Source organism: Numenius arquata, chromosome 20, assembly GCF_964106895.1.
Source record: "Numenius arquata chromosome 20, bNumArq3.hap1.1, whole genome shotgun sequence".
NCBI classification, from domain to species: Eukaryota; Metazoa; Chordata; class Aves; order Charadriiformes; family Scolopacidae; genus Numenius; species Numenius arquata.
The window spans coordinates 2589300-2604018 of NC_133595.1; the positions used below are offsets into that span (position 1 = coordinate 2589300).

General features: G+C 56.2%; 1 protein-coding gene across 1 annotated transcript in view; it reads left to right on the top strand.

The window, feature by feature from the left end:
* VWA5B1 (von Willebrand factor A domain containing 5B1) overlaps positions 1-5915 on the top strand; it is a 28016-nt gene extending 22101 nt beyond the window's left edge. Inside the window, exons 19-26 of the mRNA XM_074161581.1 lie at positions 1630-1852; positions 2034-2351; positions 2981-3118; positions 3433-3558; positions 4042-4116; positions 4512-4581; positions 4806-4929; positions 5151-5915. Of these exons, the coding sequence (XP_074017682.1) occupies positions 1630-1852; positions 2034-2351; positions 2981-3118; positions 3433-3558; positions 4042-4116; positions 4512-4581; positions 4806-4929; positions 5151-5915 (1839 nt within the window). The remainder of the gene's footprint in view (positions 1-1629; positions 1853-2033; positions 2352-2980; positions 3119-3432; positions 3559-4041; positions 4117-4511; positions 4582-4805; positions 4930-5150) is intronic.
* The last annotated feature ends 8804 nt before the right edge of the window (positions 5916-14719 follow it).

A 14719-nucleotide genomic window follows, 5' to 3' on the forward strand; every position in this document is an offset into this window, starting at 1 on the left:
ACCTGTGTGAGAATACATCCACTGAACAGTGTTATGTCCCCCGCCCGCTGCAGATGGCGGGTGGAATTTGGGACAATTTTTCAACTGTTCTGCAGAAGGGTAGGGATGGTTTTCTCCCATCCTTGGCATCGCCGGGATGCTCTGCTCTGCAATCAACATCTGCAGGGCTGGGAGGACCAGCAGCACTTTTGTTCCCATGGAAACTCGGAGCGGGATGTCGGGGGCTTTGGTTTCTCTTCTGCTGCGGGTTGGAGATCTGCTGGGTGACGGGGGGCTGGAGTTGAGATGAGGGGGCGAAAGAGAAGAGGGGCCAGGGCTCTGTTGGGAGGAACCTCTACCCTTCAGTGAGGGTGGTGAGCAGCATTGCTGGATGAAGGGTGAGCAATGGTACTTTTTAGGGCTACCAGTGACCTTGCCTGCATCGCGAAGGTCCACAGAGCATCCTCCTGCCCACGGGATGCTCAGCGTGAAGGCAGGGATGGAAACGACTCCCTTCTGGAGGGCAGTAAACGGTTAACAGCATGAATCCTGGTCTTAATTAATTGCAGCCTGGTTTTGCTATCCCTCGTGCTGTGAGGGCTCCCGGCGGCTCTCCCTGCTCCCAGTCTGGCTGCCAGGGCTTGACATTTTCAGGGGTGTGAACGTGAGCCCTCAGCTTGTCTCCTTGCACATCGTGCTGGGAAGGAAAGGTCAGCGCTTGCGATGGGCAGCTTAAACCCCCGGCTCTGTTCCCAGCCGGCTTCCTCTGGCTGGGAGGAGAGCTCGGGCAGGAGAAGGAGCAGGTTTTGAATAGAAAGGGTCTGGCGGGGGTTTCTGTGACAGGCTTGCTCGTAAATATCTCAGTCCTAGCTTGGAAAGTAGCTCCTGGAGCTGCCTGCCTCCCATTTTTGCTGGTGGTTTCATAGAGCATCAAAAATTCAGTGGTGGTGGAGGCCACGTTCTTGCCTGCCACCCAGGAAAAGCATCTTTCCATCCATCACCGTGATCCACCACTTTGTACCACCTCTGTCCCTGGCTGGTGCTGTGCTGGGAAGACAGAGAGACTGTCCATTTTGGGGGGACCTTCCCACTCTCCTGGGGACAGGGACGGAAACAGCCAGAGCTCGGTGTCTCTGCTCACCATGGAGGGGGATATCGATGTGGAATGTGGCACCGGAGATGCTGGAGGGGGAAATTGTGTCTTCTGAAAGTGGAGAAACAGTCTTTTTTTAATTTAAAAAAAAAAAAAAAAAAAAGAAAGATAAAAATTCCCTTCTCCCCATCCCTTGCGCCTCTCTGCTTTCGTTACTAAGCAACTGGTCCTTGATCTTTCTGTCTGTCTTCTTTCCTTTGGTTCCCAAGTGAAGTCATTAAAATGTCTGGAGGGATGAAACTCATATTTCACCTTCTGCCTGTCTGGGGAAGGAGCCCCTGGGGCCGGGGTCCCTTGGGGACACTCTGCAGGTCTGATGGGGGGGTTCTGTCTGGGCACGGATCCCAGCAGGGGCTGAGCAGAGAGGGACCTGCATGTTTGCCCAGTTATATCTCACGCTGGGATGGGGCAGGGAGCTGATGGGATCGGAAGGGACAGAGCGGGTCCCTGCCATCGGCTGCACCCAGCTCCAGCCCTAATATTTGCTCTGCTCTCAGCCCTTCGCAGCCAACTCCCTCGTCTCTGCCACGAGGATCCGCGGTGCCGGTGCCCGGCGGCCGTCCCTGCTTCACCGGAGCTGCATGTCCTTCTGCCACGACCCCGACTCCCCACCGGTGATGGAGGGGCTGCAGCAAGTGTCTCCGGGAAGGGGCTTGGGACCACTTGATGCCAGCGCGAGCCTGCGGTCCTCATCGGATAGCCGGAGCCCCGGGGATCTGGGTAACTGGGGAGAGAGGGAGGCATGGCCACCCTCACCTGTCCGTGCCAGGGTTTCCCATTTCTGTCACGTTCTTGTGCCACCGTGTGAAAATTAGGAAGTATTAATTACGGTTTCTTGGTGGCAGTGGGGAATTCAGCTCCCACGGATGTGATTAATTATCCACCTCTCCCCTCTCTGCAGAGTCTGCCCAGCATCCTTCCTTCGCGTTTGAAACTGAGACCTCCTCTGACTGGGAACCCCAGGACTTCGACTTCAGCGCTGCCCGTGGCTCCCCGCACTCCCCCAGGACCTTCTGCAAGGCGGTGGTGAAAGGACTAAGGAGCAACGAGCCCGTGCAGTGGGAAGTCGCCTTTGATATCCACCCTCTCTTCCAAGAGCGGGAGAGCCAGACGGACGGTGACGCAGACCTGTGGAGCGAGACCTTCCACCACCTGGCAGCCAAGTCGGTGATCCGGGACTTTGAGCAGCTTGCCGAGAAGGAGTGTGAAATCGAGCACGGTAACTGCAGGCAGACCCTGCCCTGCCTTGGGGTGGGCTTCCCAGCAGCTTCAGCAGGTTCTCAAGTTAATACAAGGGCAGGCAGTGGGAGAAATATCTCATGTAGTTCCCCAACGACAGCCCCCTCCAGCTGCCTTGCACTTTTCTCCTGCTTCTGCGACCTTGCTGCACAGCAATGCGCTCGAGTTCATGCTCCTTCGTGCTCCTCTGCTTCACGTGTTGGGTGACTGGTTATTTTTAAGGAGTTAGTCACCTGGAGCTGGGAGGTAGCATCAAACTCAGGGGGTCCAACAGCAGCCATGCATCGCTGTTCTCTTCTGTCCCTGGGTCTTGTCAAACTTCTGCTCCATAAAGTGCATCTTACCTGGTCTAGTGGGAGGTGTCCCTGCCCATGGCAAGGGGGGTTGGAACTCGATGATCTCTAAGGTCCCTTCCAACCCAAACTATTCCATGATCCCATGATTCTATTAAAATAAGAGCAGAAGATGCAGCAGGCAGAGCTGAGAGGGACACAGTCCCTGCTGGGCATGGAGCAGAAGCATGGAAGTGGGTCTGGGAGCTTGATGCGAAGGGTGAATGGAGCCCACGGGGCACGTGGGACTCTAACCCTGGTGTCTCTCCCATGGCAGGGTCCGGGCGGCGGTACCAGGTCAATGCTGTCCACACCAGCAAGGCCTGCAACGTCATCAGCAAGTACACGGCGTTCATGCCAGTGGACCTGAGCACCAACGCCTACCTGCCCACTGTGGTCGAGTACACCCACACGGGTAACACGGGGCCGACGGAGGGGTAAAACCTTGTCCTGGGAGGTTTTCTCACCTGAGAAACCTTGCTTAGGGCAAACCCTACGAAGCCATGGCTTAATTCAGTATCAGACCTATATACCTAAGGCCATGGCTGAACCTAACGCCATGCCTGCCGCTCTTGGTGGCAAGAACCTCTTTCCCATGGCCAGGCAAAAGGTCTACTCTTAGGTCTGGATGCCCAGAGTTGACCAAACTCGTCATTCTGTGGGTTTTGTTGCCATTGTGTGTGTGCCAGTCCCTCTCTAATGCTGGCAATTCCCTTCTCTCATGCCAAGGGGCAGCATCCAAGCAAGACCGCCAGAGGAGCCTGAGCTCGGGAAACAGAAGACATCGTGGCGTTTCCCCTGGACGTCCCCAGTCAGCTTGTGGTCAGAATGGAGACGATGGATTTTACGGCATGAGTAAGATCCCCTGGGATCTTAGTGGTTTAGTCTATGAAGGGACATCTTCTCCGGTCTTTTTTTTTCTTCTGCCTTCCTCTTTGAATATGGTGCTCACCAGACACGTGTCTGGCTGGAGTCCATCTCCTTCAATGGGGAAGAAGCTGCAATTTCCCCTGAAACTCCCAAATCGCAGGCAGCGGCTGCTGACAATGCTTGGAAGTTAATTGGCAGCCGTAACGCAGATAACGTGAGGGATGAGACCGGGTGTAATTAGAGGCAAAGGGGATGTGAGACACTTGCTTGTCACCAAATCCTTCGCTAATGAAGACGAGTTGGATCGGACCTTGTCTGGCGTTGTCAGATCCGCAGCTGAATTAAAATCGCCCCTGATCAGGCTCATTAACCTGATAACGCCATGGGGAGGGAGAGCGGCCGTGCCGCAGCCCGGCGCGGTGGCAGTTTGGGCTGGGTGGCGTTGCTGATGTGGTTCCTCCCTTGCAGATGCAGAGGAGAGCAGCCTGTCGCCCTGCAGCACCCCTTCCTCCTCGGGCTGGGAGCGCTGCGGTCTCCCTGAAGGTAGGGGAAAGAGCTGACGGAACTTTGCCGGGCTGCAGGTCCATCGAGTCCGTGATTTGGGCCCTTCGCCAAATACTTCTGCTGAGTTTTTGGGGTTTCATAAAACCTTAGGACCTAAAATTGGGCCTGAGAGCACAAGACCTGACTCCTTTGGGGGTGCAAAGGACAGAGCCTGATGGGGCCTTTGATATAGATTTCCCCCAGGTTCATTTTTGAGAGGTATTTTTGAGGGAATTTCATTATCCATGTAGGAGAAATGAGGCAAGGGGAGAGGAAGGATTTTGCCAAAGACTCAGCAGTGGAACAAGCCACCCCATGTCCCAGCGCGTAGATTCTGCTCCCTTTCAGTCTCCTGTAGCACCTCGTTTTACCCCCAGCTTTGTGTGTCTTCCCAGGGCCATTACAGAGCCTGTCTGCTACCTCTGCACAAGCCCAAAAATCCATCGAGAGCCTCTTTGCTGCAAGGTACGGGCCAGCTCAGCCTTCCTCTGACCTGAGCAGATGTCTTGCACCTCCGTGGGTCTGATGCAAACACAAGTGAGGGGAAGGGGAGGGACACCCTGGGGTTAGAGGCTGAAGCTGAGACCGAGCATGATGCCAGTGTCTGGGGACCAGGGATGGCTTTCGGAGGGGAGGGTGGGCATCAGGAGGGGCACGGAGGTAATGGCCACCTTCCCCTCCTCCTGCAGGCTGACCTTCAATAAAACCAGGCTGCTGACTCGAGCCGCCAAAGGCTTCATGAGTAAATCTCCAACCAGAGTGAGCGAAGCCAGCTCTGAGGGTGACAATGAGAACATAGACTACCTTCCCCTGGTGAGCAGCTCATTCCCAGGTCTTGTCAGGGTTGCATGGTTACTGCAGGGGAGCGGAGGGCAGGAGGTTCCCCCCAGATCCTGTCTCTGACAGCCGCATCCGATGGTCTGCTCAGAGACGGAGCAGATGGAGTCTGCTCCACCCATCCATGCCTTTTTCCTGAAGGTCCTGGAAGTGGTTGGTATCTCAGAGCTTCTCTATGTGCCTACTGCTCCTTGCAGGCGTCTCTGCAGCTGGCCTGTGGTGCCTTTCTGATGAACTCAGCCTTCTGTGATGCTGTCAACATCCCCATGGAGAAGCTGAAGTGGACATCTCCTTTCGCCTGCCACCGCCTGGCCCTCAGCCCCTCCAGCTCCTATAGCACCAAGAAGACCGGTCCCTCCGAGGACCACAAAAGCCTCAGCTCTGGCCAGCAGCTTCTGGTTCCCGATGGCACGCACGGGAAGAGTCCCACCAACAGAGACATTGCTCTGTGTGCGGTGCCGGAGCGACCCAGCAGCCACAGGGACGATGCTGGCCGCCTTCGCCACTTCTCAGGCAGCGCGGTGGAAAGCATCTCCAAAGCCCTGAAAGCCGAGAAGGAGCTCTCCCCACCAGCCATCACCATCCGCCGCTTCTCCTCCCCAGAGAGCACGTCAGCCTCGGCCGAGCAGCAAGCTGACAGCGGCCAGGGCTCGGAGACGGACAGCTCGGAGGTCCAGGCGTTGCTCTTTGACATCGAGTTGCAGCAGCAGACAGAGCCGGAGGGGATGCTGTGGGCCACGGCGGTGGCCCTGGCCTGGCTGGAGCACAGCTCAGCTTCCTACTTCATCGAGTGGGAGCTGGTGGCCGCCAAGGCCAGCCTGTGGCTGAGCGAACAGGACTTCCCAGAGGGATACAGCCTGGCCACGGTGAAAGCTGCAGCCCAGCAGCTCTTCGTCCTGCTCCGGCACTGGGATGAAAACCTGGAGTTCAACCTGCTGTGCTACAACCCAAGCAGCGTGTAAAGAGGACAAGGAGAGAGGCTCGGGCAGCTTCCCAAGGGCACCGGAGCAGGGACATGTCCTCGAGGAAACTCCTCCAAGGAGCTCAGTCTCTCTGCTGCAGGGACAGTGCGTGTTTATTAGAGCAAGCCCTGCAAAAGGGAAACAGCCCGGGTAAAATCCTGTGCTCAGCGGTTGGTATTTTGCCCCGGGAGGGTACCTACCAGCTGCCCGCAGTAGGATGCTATTTATTTTTAACTGGAGCAGCACCTCCAGCTACAGCAGTTCTCTCTGATCCTGGTTTCCTCCGGTTCCCAGCCCTGTTCCCAGAGCAGGTCTCCCCAGTGCCAGCTCAGTTTGCCCAGTCCTTGCTTGGCTGCCTCTTCCCAGCCCTCAATCACCACCAAGCCCTTGCCGCGGTCCCTCAGCCATGGGTCTCTGATCTCCCGAGGCTCCTTCCTGGCTTCTGCCATCTCAGATGTCTTTTGGCAAAGGTGAACATCTAACCACGTGCTCATCTCATGGACCAAAGGAAATCCGGGCTGGAACTGACCGTCTGAAGAGCGACCCCACTGTCACGGCCGGGAGGACGCTTTGCCTCAAGCCCAGCGATGCACCAACAAGCCAGGCCAGTCGGAGGCTGGGACCAAACCCCATCACATCCAGACGGTGCTGGGCTCCCTCAGCCCCTCTGTCACCCCAGAGGGGGTCTGCGAGACCCCTTGGAGCTGACAGCGTGCCTTCGGAGCTTCACAGGCAGAGCAGGGGCACCCGGGACTGAAGGAAGGGACGGGCTAAGGAAGCCTTTGCACTTGACGCCAAATAGAGATGCCCTGCATTAAAATAATGGAGGAATTTTATTCCCTGCCAAAATGCTGCATCCTTCCTTCTCCGCACGAGCCTCCCGTGCGCTGGTCTGTAGGCTCTGAACCGCAGGGACCTGCCTTTGAATCCATCAGCTTGGAGGCTTGCTCTCTTAAGGATGCCTGACCCTCTAAACCCTTCCCCGAGCTGGTGGGCTGGCACCGGGACCTCTGCAGCATCTCTCCCGAGAGCCGTGGCCAGAGCTGCCCTTGCCTCAGCCCTCTTGAAGGGAAGAGAGGGGAAGAGCCCTCCCAAACCCCGGGATGATGCAGAGCCCCTCGCTCTCCCCATCTCCGCTTCTTGCCTTCACGCTGCTTCAAGCCAAGATGCTGCCAGACACAAACTGCATCCCTCGACCCGTTGTTGGTACCACGGCTCTGCAGGAGCCCAGATGAGTTGTTCTCCGTGATGGGCGGCTTTCATCCCGGTGCAAAGTCCTTCACCAGCCCCACCATCTCCAGCCCAGCCCAGTGAAACCCAGGCAATTGCCAGGAGCTTCGTTACCCACCCTAATTTGTAGCAGACCAAGGGCAGTGGAGGCACCATGGGGACCGTGGCTTGCAGAAACTGATGGGAAGAAGAGGAGGAGAAGCTGAGAGTGGACATTTTTCAGCCAAAAGCTCACTCGTTACTAGAAGTCAGTGGTGTTCCCAGGGAGAAATACAGGTTCCAGATTTTGGGGGTTTTTTTTGATTTTTTTTTTTTTTTATTAATCTTTAATTTTCTGCTGGAGGAAGGCCCCGGTTCTGGTTTTGTCTGAGGACAAACCACAGGAAATGCAGCTGGTTCACAGGCAGAGGGGTTTTGGCTCCTCTGCCGAGGAGGGATGGGTAAGAAGGGAAGTGTGAGTGTAAGAGCTGAAAACTGTCAAGCTGAAGAGAGCTGGGAAACTGGGGAAATGTGGGAACATGAGAAAGGGTGTTTCCTTCTGAGACAATTATCTTTTCTTTGAAACCATCCCATGGGGGAAGCATCCCCTGCATTCCCTTCCAAAATGTCATGAGCAGGAATATGCTTTGCACCAAATCTTTTTCCTTTTTATCTGAGCGGAGCTAGTGGAGATAGGGACTATTTTAGCTCATGAGCAAAACCTACCTCTTGTTTTCTGCCTTTCTTCAGCTCCCCACCCACCACGACCCCTTCTGGTCCTGCTGACTTTACCAGAGCAGGGTTTATTCCCAGGGCACGTGCATCTCAGCCCTGCTGGGGTTACTAGTGAGTTGGTTCCTCATCCCTTGGTTCTCCCAAAAGACCCAGGCTGACTCCCAGGGGCCGCCCAGTGTTCTGTTAACCTGGAGCCATTGGCAAAATGAGTGTCTCTTCCTCTTTGGGGGCTCCTTGAGCCAAGGGGTCCCTTGTTCTGGATTCAGAACTTGGCTTTTGGGGAAAGAAAAGAGGATGAAGTGGGTGAGCCTGGTTTGGAGCCTGATGCTGCTTTTGCTTCTCCAGCCCTGACCTGTGTCGTGCACATCTCTGCCCAGCTGCCACATCCAGCTTGGCGTCAGAGGATGCTCCAGGATGGTCCGTGCTGGGACACGAAGGGGGTGAGTCTCTTTAAACCTGCCACTTGGTACCCCAGCAGCCGTGGGGACACTCCATCGCCACCCCGTGCCCTGCACAAGGAGCTGGGTGCCCTCACCCCCAGGCCTCCCACTCCACTCTCTGCTGAGGCATCGAGCTCTCCGCCCAGCCCCAGAGACATTGGTCCCCCCTGGGCACCCCCGGGACGGGTTTTCCTGCAGGATCCAGCTGATGGCAGCTCCGCGGATCAAGTGCCTACGGAGGGAATAGCACGCCGTCGCCTCCGGCGTGGCTGCAACGCCGTGGAGCCCACCCAAAACATGTTGCCTTTCACTCCCTCCCTGACATGTAGCAGCCTTGTCGTGTTTCAGCAGGTTTCTGGTTTGTGTTTGTGTGTCTGGGGGGCGGACGGGGCGGAAACCGGTGCCGGGAACCACGAGCATCCCTCGATGTCACCTCTCTGGAGTCCCCAGCGTGGCGATGCTCGGCGGTGTTGCGGGTTTGCCATCCGGGTGCCTCAGTGCAGTCGTGTTCTCTGTTGCAGAAGTGTTGTTGTCCCAGTAAATCACAGCCTGCTTGACTGGCCCGGTGTGAATCCTTTGTTTTGGGGTGGGTTTCCCCGGAGCTGTGCCTGCCCTCTTCCTCAGGGGCACCTCACCTGGGCTGGGGCCTTTCGTGGGCTGCCCAAAAAAATCCCATCCTACTTTTGTGCATGAGTTAAGAGCTGGATTTCGGAGGGGAAGGAGCTTCCATCAGGATCCGGGGAGTTGTGTTTTTGCAAACTCCCAATCGCACAGCGCTTTGTAAAGGGATGGATACGGGGTTTTAAAAACCAGGGGCAGCTGGGTTTAATTCTTCTGTGAGGCGGAGAAGAGGAGCAGAGAAATCCTGCTGCCATCTCTCTCTCTAGTATCAGGGCTTTCAGCATTTACCCTGTCACCCAGGCCAGCGGAAGGATGCTGAAATCCTTCTGCCTTCAGCGTACACCTTCCCTAATCAGGGTTATTATTACAGGCATTAATAAAGCAGCCATCACGTTTTCCAGCCCAAAGCAGGAGGTAGGAGCTATGCTATCCCTTATTTTCCTTTTGGCAAGCAAGGATCTACTCTGATGCCCTCCTGCTTTTAACGACCTATATATATATACATATATTTTAAAAAATAGACAGTTATGGCCCAATTTACCCCCTCTGGATCAGAGCAGAAGAGCTGGCTCTTTCCATCTTGTCCCCCCACCTCTGCCAGCCCTCTCTCTATGCCCTCCAGGGAAGGGCACTGGAACAGGAGTTGGTGGTTGCTTTCTAATCCAATTTCCCTTCCCAAATTCTCCATTCTCCACCCTGCCCCAGTGCTGCCCATCTTTGCTGCACCCTTGAGTGGATGGAAACGCTGCTTTCTCCATCATCTCGCTCCGGACGGAGCCGAGGGACCCGCCGTGTGCTAAAAACGTGCCCGGCCTGCTGTGCTGCAGCAACTCGTGATTTATTAGCTGCCCTTCAGTCGGCTAATTGGGCCGCTAATGAGAGCAGGGCTGGCTGCTAGGAGAGGCTGGGAACTGCCATCTTCTCCGGGGATGGAGTGGGTGTCCCCAGGACTGGGGATGGGTCTCTCCGGTCACAGCATCTCCGGAGGGTCCCCCTCAACATCCCCTTTTGCATCCAAGGGGATTTTCATCCGGTTAAGTTGTTGTCTTAAGGAAGGGTGCTCCGATGCTGTTGCCAGGGTGACTGCAAGTGCCTTATTAAAAGAAATTAGTTTGGATACAGTTGTCAGCCGTAGCTTAATAAATAAACCCCTTTATGCTGTGTAAATAAATATTTGCACACAGCGTCCATGTGGGGAGGGAGAGGTTTCCCAGATGCGGGTGGCATCGCACTGCGATCAGTGCCGAAGGGCATTTTGGGGAGAGAATGGGCCAAATTGGGGTAGCCCTGGTGCAAAACTGCACCCCTGAGGCTGCCGGTGTGCGTCCCAGGGGGGTTACGATGGATGGTGGGACCCCCCCCCGGCTCCGCATCCCCCCCTGCTCCGACAGCAGTGGGGAGATTTTGCTGCCAAACATCTCTCCTGCCGAGGCCACGGCTCCTCCTCCGCAGGGGCTTGTTAGCCAGCAGCCGAAGGAGCCTTTCCTCGCTTTGAAGGGTTATGAAACCTGCGGGAGAGGAGGAGGACGGGAGAGCTTAAAAAAGAGCCGTTGTGTGTGTGTGTCCCCCCACTCCATAACCCAGCCATCGCCTGCCGAAAAGGGCTGGCAATGTGCCGGCAGCCATTCAAGCACAGATTGCGCCTCTGCCCCCGTCCGCCCGCCAACCCGCCGCCGACGGTGGAGAACTTTGCTGGAAAATGAGCTTTTTAACAGCGTTTGCCGTGCTCTGTGCGTGTGCCCCCCCCCCCATTGGTGCCGAGGAGAGCGGGGAGCAGAGGCCGCAGCCCCCCAAGAGCATCCACAAGCAAGAACATCCACGTCCAGGGCTGCTCTGGATACTTCTTCCTCTTGATCTCCCCAAAAAGATGCAGGAGAACATCTATTTGTGATGCTCTGGAGGGGGTCAGCAGCCACCCTAACAAGCCCTCACCCCCAAAACCTGTTCCAGAGAGCAGCTTGGAGTTGTCTTATATTAACTACAAAATTCTTTTGCTTTGGGGAATGTTTTTCCCTTTGATTTTCCCCATCCCGGGGCCTGGGCACATCGGCGGGGGATGCGGCCGGTTGGTGCCGTGGGCTTCATCGCTCCCGAAATAGAGCTCAGGGGCAGCTTTTGGGTGTCGGAGGCATCTGAGCGAAGTCATGTGGATGTTATGCAAGACTTGATGATAGGTTGTAAACAGCTATTAAAGTGATTGACAGCCCCAGGACGAAGTATCGAGGGGAAGGGGGGGGGGAGAAAGGGGGGGGGGAGGAAGAAGAGGAAAGATGAGTAATAATGATTAAAATAATTAGCAAATCGAGACGTTCCATAAATTAGGGGGAAGCTTTGTGAGGATGGAGGAAGGTGCGGTGAAGAAATCGTGTTCAAGTGCAGGGGGGCTGGGTGGACTGGGAGGATGCTGGGGCCAATATTGAGCATGTAAAGTTGGGAAACGGGTTATTTTCTGAGCCTCTGGGCGCCAGGAGGACTTTTCTCCCCCGAAAAGCTGAAATCTGGCAGATTTGGGTTCACCGAGCGCTGCCAGATCCTGGCACCCCCAAAACCCAGGGGCTGAGCAGCCCGATGAGAGCAGCCTCGAGTTAATTAGGAGAAACAAGCAGATTATGGGGAAGACAGCTTCTATTTATATATAAATACTCGAGTAATCAGCAGCGAAGGGCAAGGGAAATCCAATAGAAATATGTGGCTGTTTAAGAAGCTTTTTGAGCAAAACGTTACACAATCGGTTGCATTTGCCTGGCTCTGTCTCCAAGTCCCAGAAATTAAGGGAAAAAACAGAGAGTGACCTCGTGTGCGAGGAAGGAGAAGGGATTTCCAGAGGCTTCTGCCCATCAGATAAGGAGAAACGAGGGATCTTGGATCTTAGGGGCCCTTGAATCCAGACCCCGTGGGGTGGATGCTGCTGCTGGAGCCCAGTACCCACCAGCACCTCCCTTTGACCCCAAACTCCCAGGCTTTGCGCCCAAAATCAGCGAGCTCCGCGCTTCGCAACCCTGCAGACCGCACTGCGGGGACAAAGTAGAAGTACAGACATATACGTTGAAGCTGGTGTCTTAGGAAGGCGCCTGTAGCTCGGCTGTGTTCTCGGGGGCGCTCACGCCGATGGCGGCTGCTGTCAGTGGGTGCTGACACGGCGCAGAAATAGCTGCCGGCAGCCCCGCGTTTTCACACGCCGCCTTCGCCGCCTCCCGCAGCTCTGCTTCGCCCCGGCCCCGCTCCTCTTTGCGGGAAAACAGAGGGTTTTGGCAGGGTTTCGCTGGCCCCACACGTGCACTTTGCACGGCATCACCTTAATAACGTTTATTAGGGGCGATCCACCTGGCCTGGGGGCCGGGAGCTATTTAAGCACCTGGGATTTGGGCTCTTTTGGGTTGGTTGTTTCCCCCTTCCAGCTCACAGCCAGGGCAGCTGCGCTGAGTTTTTGTAATTTATTTATCCTGAAGGTAATATAAAGCCTGAGGATGAGGGGTGAGGAGGACTGAGTGCGTGCCTAGGGTTCTGTGGAGCCTGACCCCTCCAGTTAGTTACGGCTGTCCCTGTCCCAGGGCTCTGTTTTTGGCTTTTGGGGTGGCTACTGTCCCCATCGTGCCCTTCCCCAGCCCACATGAGGAAGGAGGATGGGAATTTGTTCCCTTGTGCTGCAGGGAGCTGGTGTCACTGCCCCAGGGTCACTGGTAAGTGTTTGTTTCAGCTCCGGGGATGCCTGTGGCTTTGCAGTGTTGATTCTGGGGGTTGTGTTTAAATCAGGAGACTTGTCCCCCGCCCCGTGCAATGGCATTTTCTGGCTTTTCCGTATTTCACGTCACCTGCAAAGTCACCTTTGCCAGGGGAAGCGTGTGCTGGGTCGGGATACACACGTGTGAGCACGAGTCCTGCAAGCGCTTGTCTCCTCCCTGTGCTGCCTCTCAGGAGGTCCCTCTAATTGTCAAAATCATTAAATCTCCTGAACACACAAGTATTATATTGCAGATGTTCAAAAAGCAAAACTAGAGGTCTGTGAGCTTCCCCTCCCTCCCTGCTCCTTAAATTCGGGGGTTTCTTGGCTCTGTTGCTATTGTCGTTAACCCTTTCTGTGCACAAGGGAGGAAAGCAAGGGATGTGGGTGGTGTTTCAAATATCTGTGGGTTTGCAGGGTGTGAAGGCGTTGGGGCAAATGAGTGTAGTGGCCACAGCCCCAGCACACTGGTTAGGGGGGAACAGCCCCTGGAAAATGTGATTTCCTGGGCTGTGGGGTGTAAATCCCTTGGCAGAGGCGGTCTGGTCACGGTGACAGGTCCTCAAAACCCTCTCTTGCCTGTGCTTGATGCAAGCTGATATGGGCCGATGCCAAAGCACCACGATGGGTAGAAGCAACATATTTTGGTGCATAAAGAGGGTGAGTCTCCTGTGCAAAATTACCGGGGTTTCTGGCCAAATGCATCCCTGGGCTGCTGACGGGACCCCGCTTTAAAGGCAGTGCTTTATCCCTCCGCGGGTGAGGGCTAGGAGCCGATGGCTGATGCTTGCCCACACCGTGCTGCTCCGCAGAGGCTCCCTGGGAGGGGGTGATGCTGCTCCCAGCCTGCCTGAGCCCTGCAAAGTGCTTCCCCCATCCTGCTTAGTTAAAAATCCTTAAAAAATGGTCTTCCCCTGGAGATACCCCCCCCACCCCGGGGCTGGAAGGGGAGACAAGTGAGTGCTGGGTGCTCTAGGGCTGGTGTGCGTGTTGCTCGCTGGCTTTTTAGCAGCCTTTCTCCTGGGCTTCAGCTGTGGCAGGTTGAATTCCCCCTTTTTTTGGGTCTCCCCAGCAAGGATGGGGTCGGTTATGCTGCAGGCATCATGCCACTTTGTTTAGGGATGGCTCTGGCTGCACGATGTCCCTGCCGTGGGACCCGTGGGACTCCCCTGCGGGAGACGGGCTCAGGCCGTGGGTCCCATCTTCGGGATTGTGGTCCCTGCTCGTTGTTCCTCTCTTTTTGGAGCTGCACATGCTACTGTGGCTTATGCAAGCGCCGGGAGCCTTGTGTAACTCTGCCGCAGCCGGCGGGCACGGCCGTGGGGGTGGGCAGCTGCGGGGGCCCACAGGCATCCGTACCCCCGGGAGCATCCGTGCGCTGCCTGGGCTCTCCCTCCTGCCCACACCATCCCTGGGTGCAGGGCTGTTTTTCTGGCGTTCAGGGCTGGAGGATGAATTCTTTGGCATCTTGGGGCTGTTTGCTTCTGGCTGGAGTTGGGAAAGGCTATAGCAGGGCTCTGGACTTCCCGGCCAGGCTGGGAATTAATCCGGGAGGGTGGATATACCTGAAATGGGCTGATCGGGATGTGTGCGGAGCAGCGTTCCCGTGCAGGGGCGATGGGGTGGGGGATACCTCCCCAGGGGGCTGGCCTGGGGGGTGTCACTGGGTTGCAGCCTCCTCTCGCACCCGCTCTCAGTGCACTGAGATGCAAAGTTGTTGGTGGTTTTTTTTTTTATTAAGCCCTCTGTTTTGCTGTGCTAAGTGTCCTTTTGAGCCCCCCTCCTCGCCCCTGCTTCCCCAGCACCCAATCTGGGTCGCTATGGAAACCAGTTGAGGATGCTGGGGATGCTGCCGGGGTCTCATCATGCTCGCGCCGCGGGGCGACTCGCCTTCTGCCTTTCCTTAACCTGTGCTGCGGGGACGTTGTGTTAACCTGGGTGACGAGGTTGGGGATTAACCCGGCCGGGAGAATCCCGAGAGGTTAAACCTTGTGGGTGGTTAAAGCCACCGCGCGGCTCGGCTTTGCACCGTGCTACATCTCACACGCTGCTCGGCCGGGCACACAGGATTTATGTGC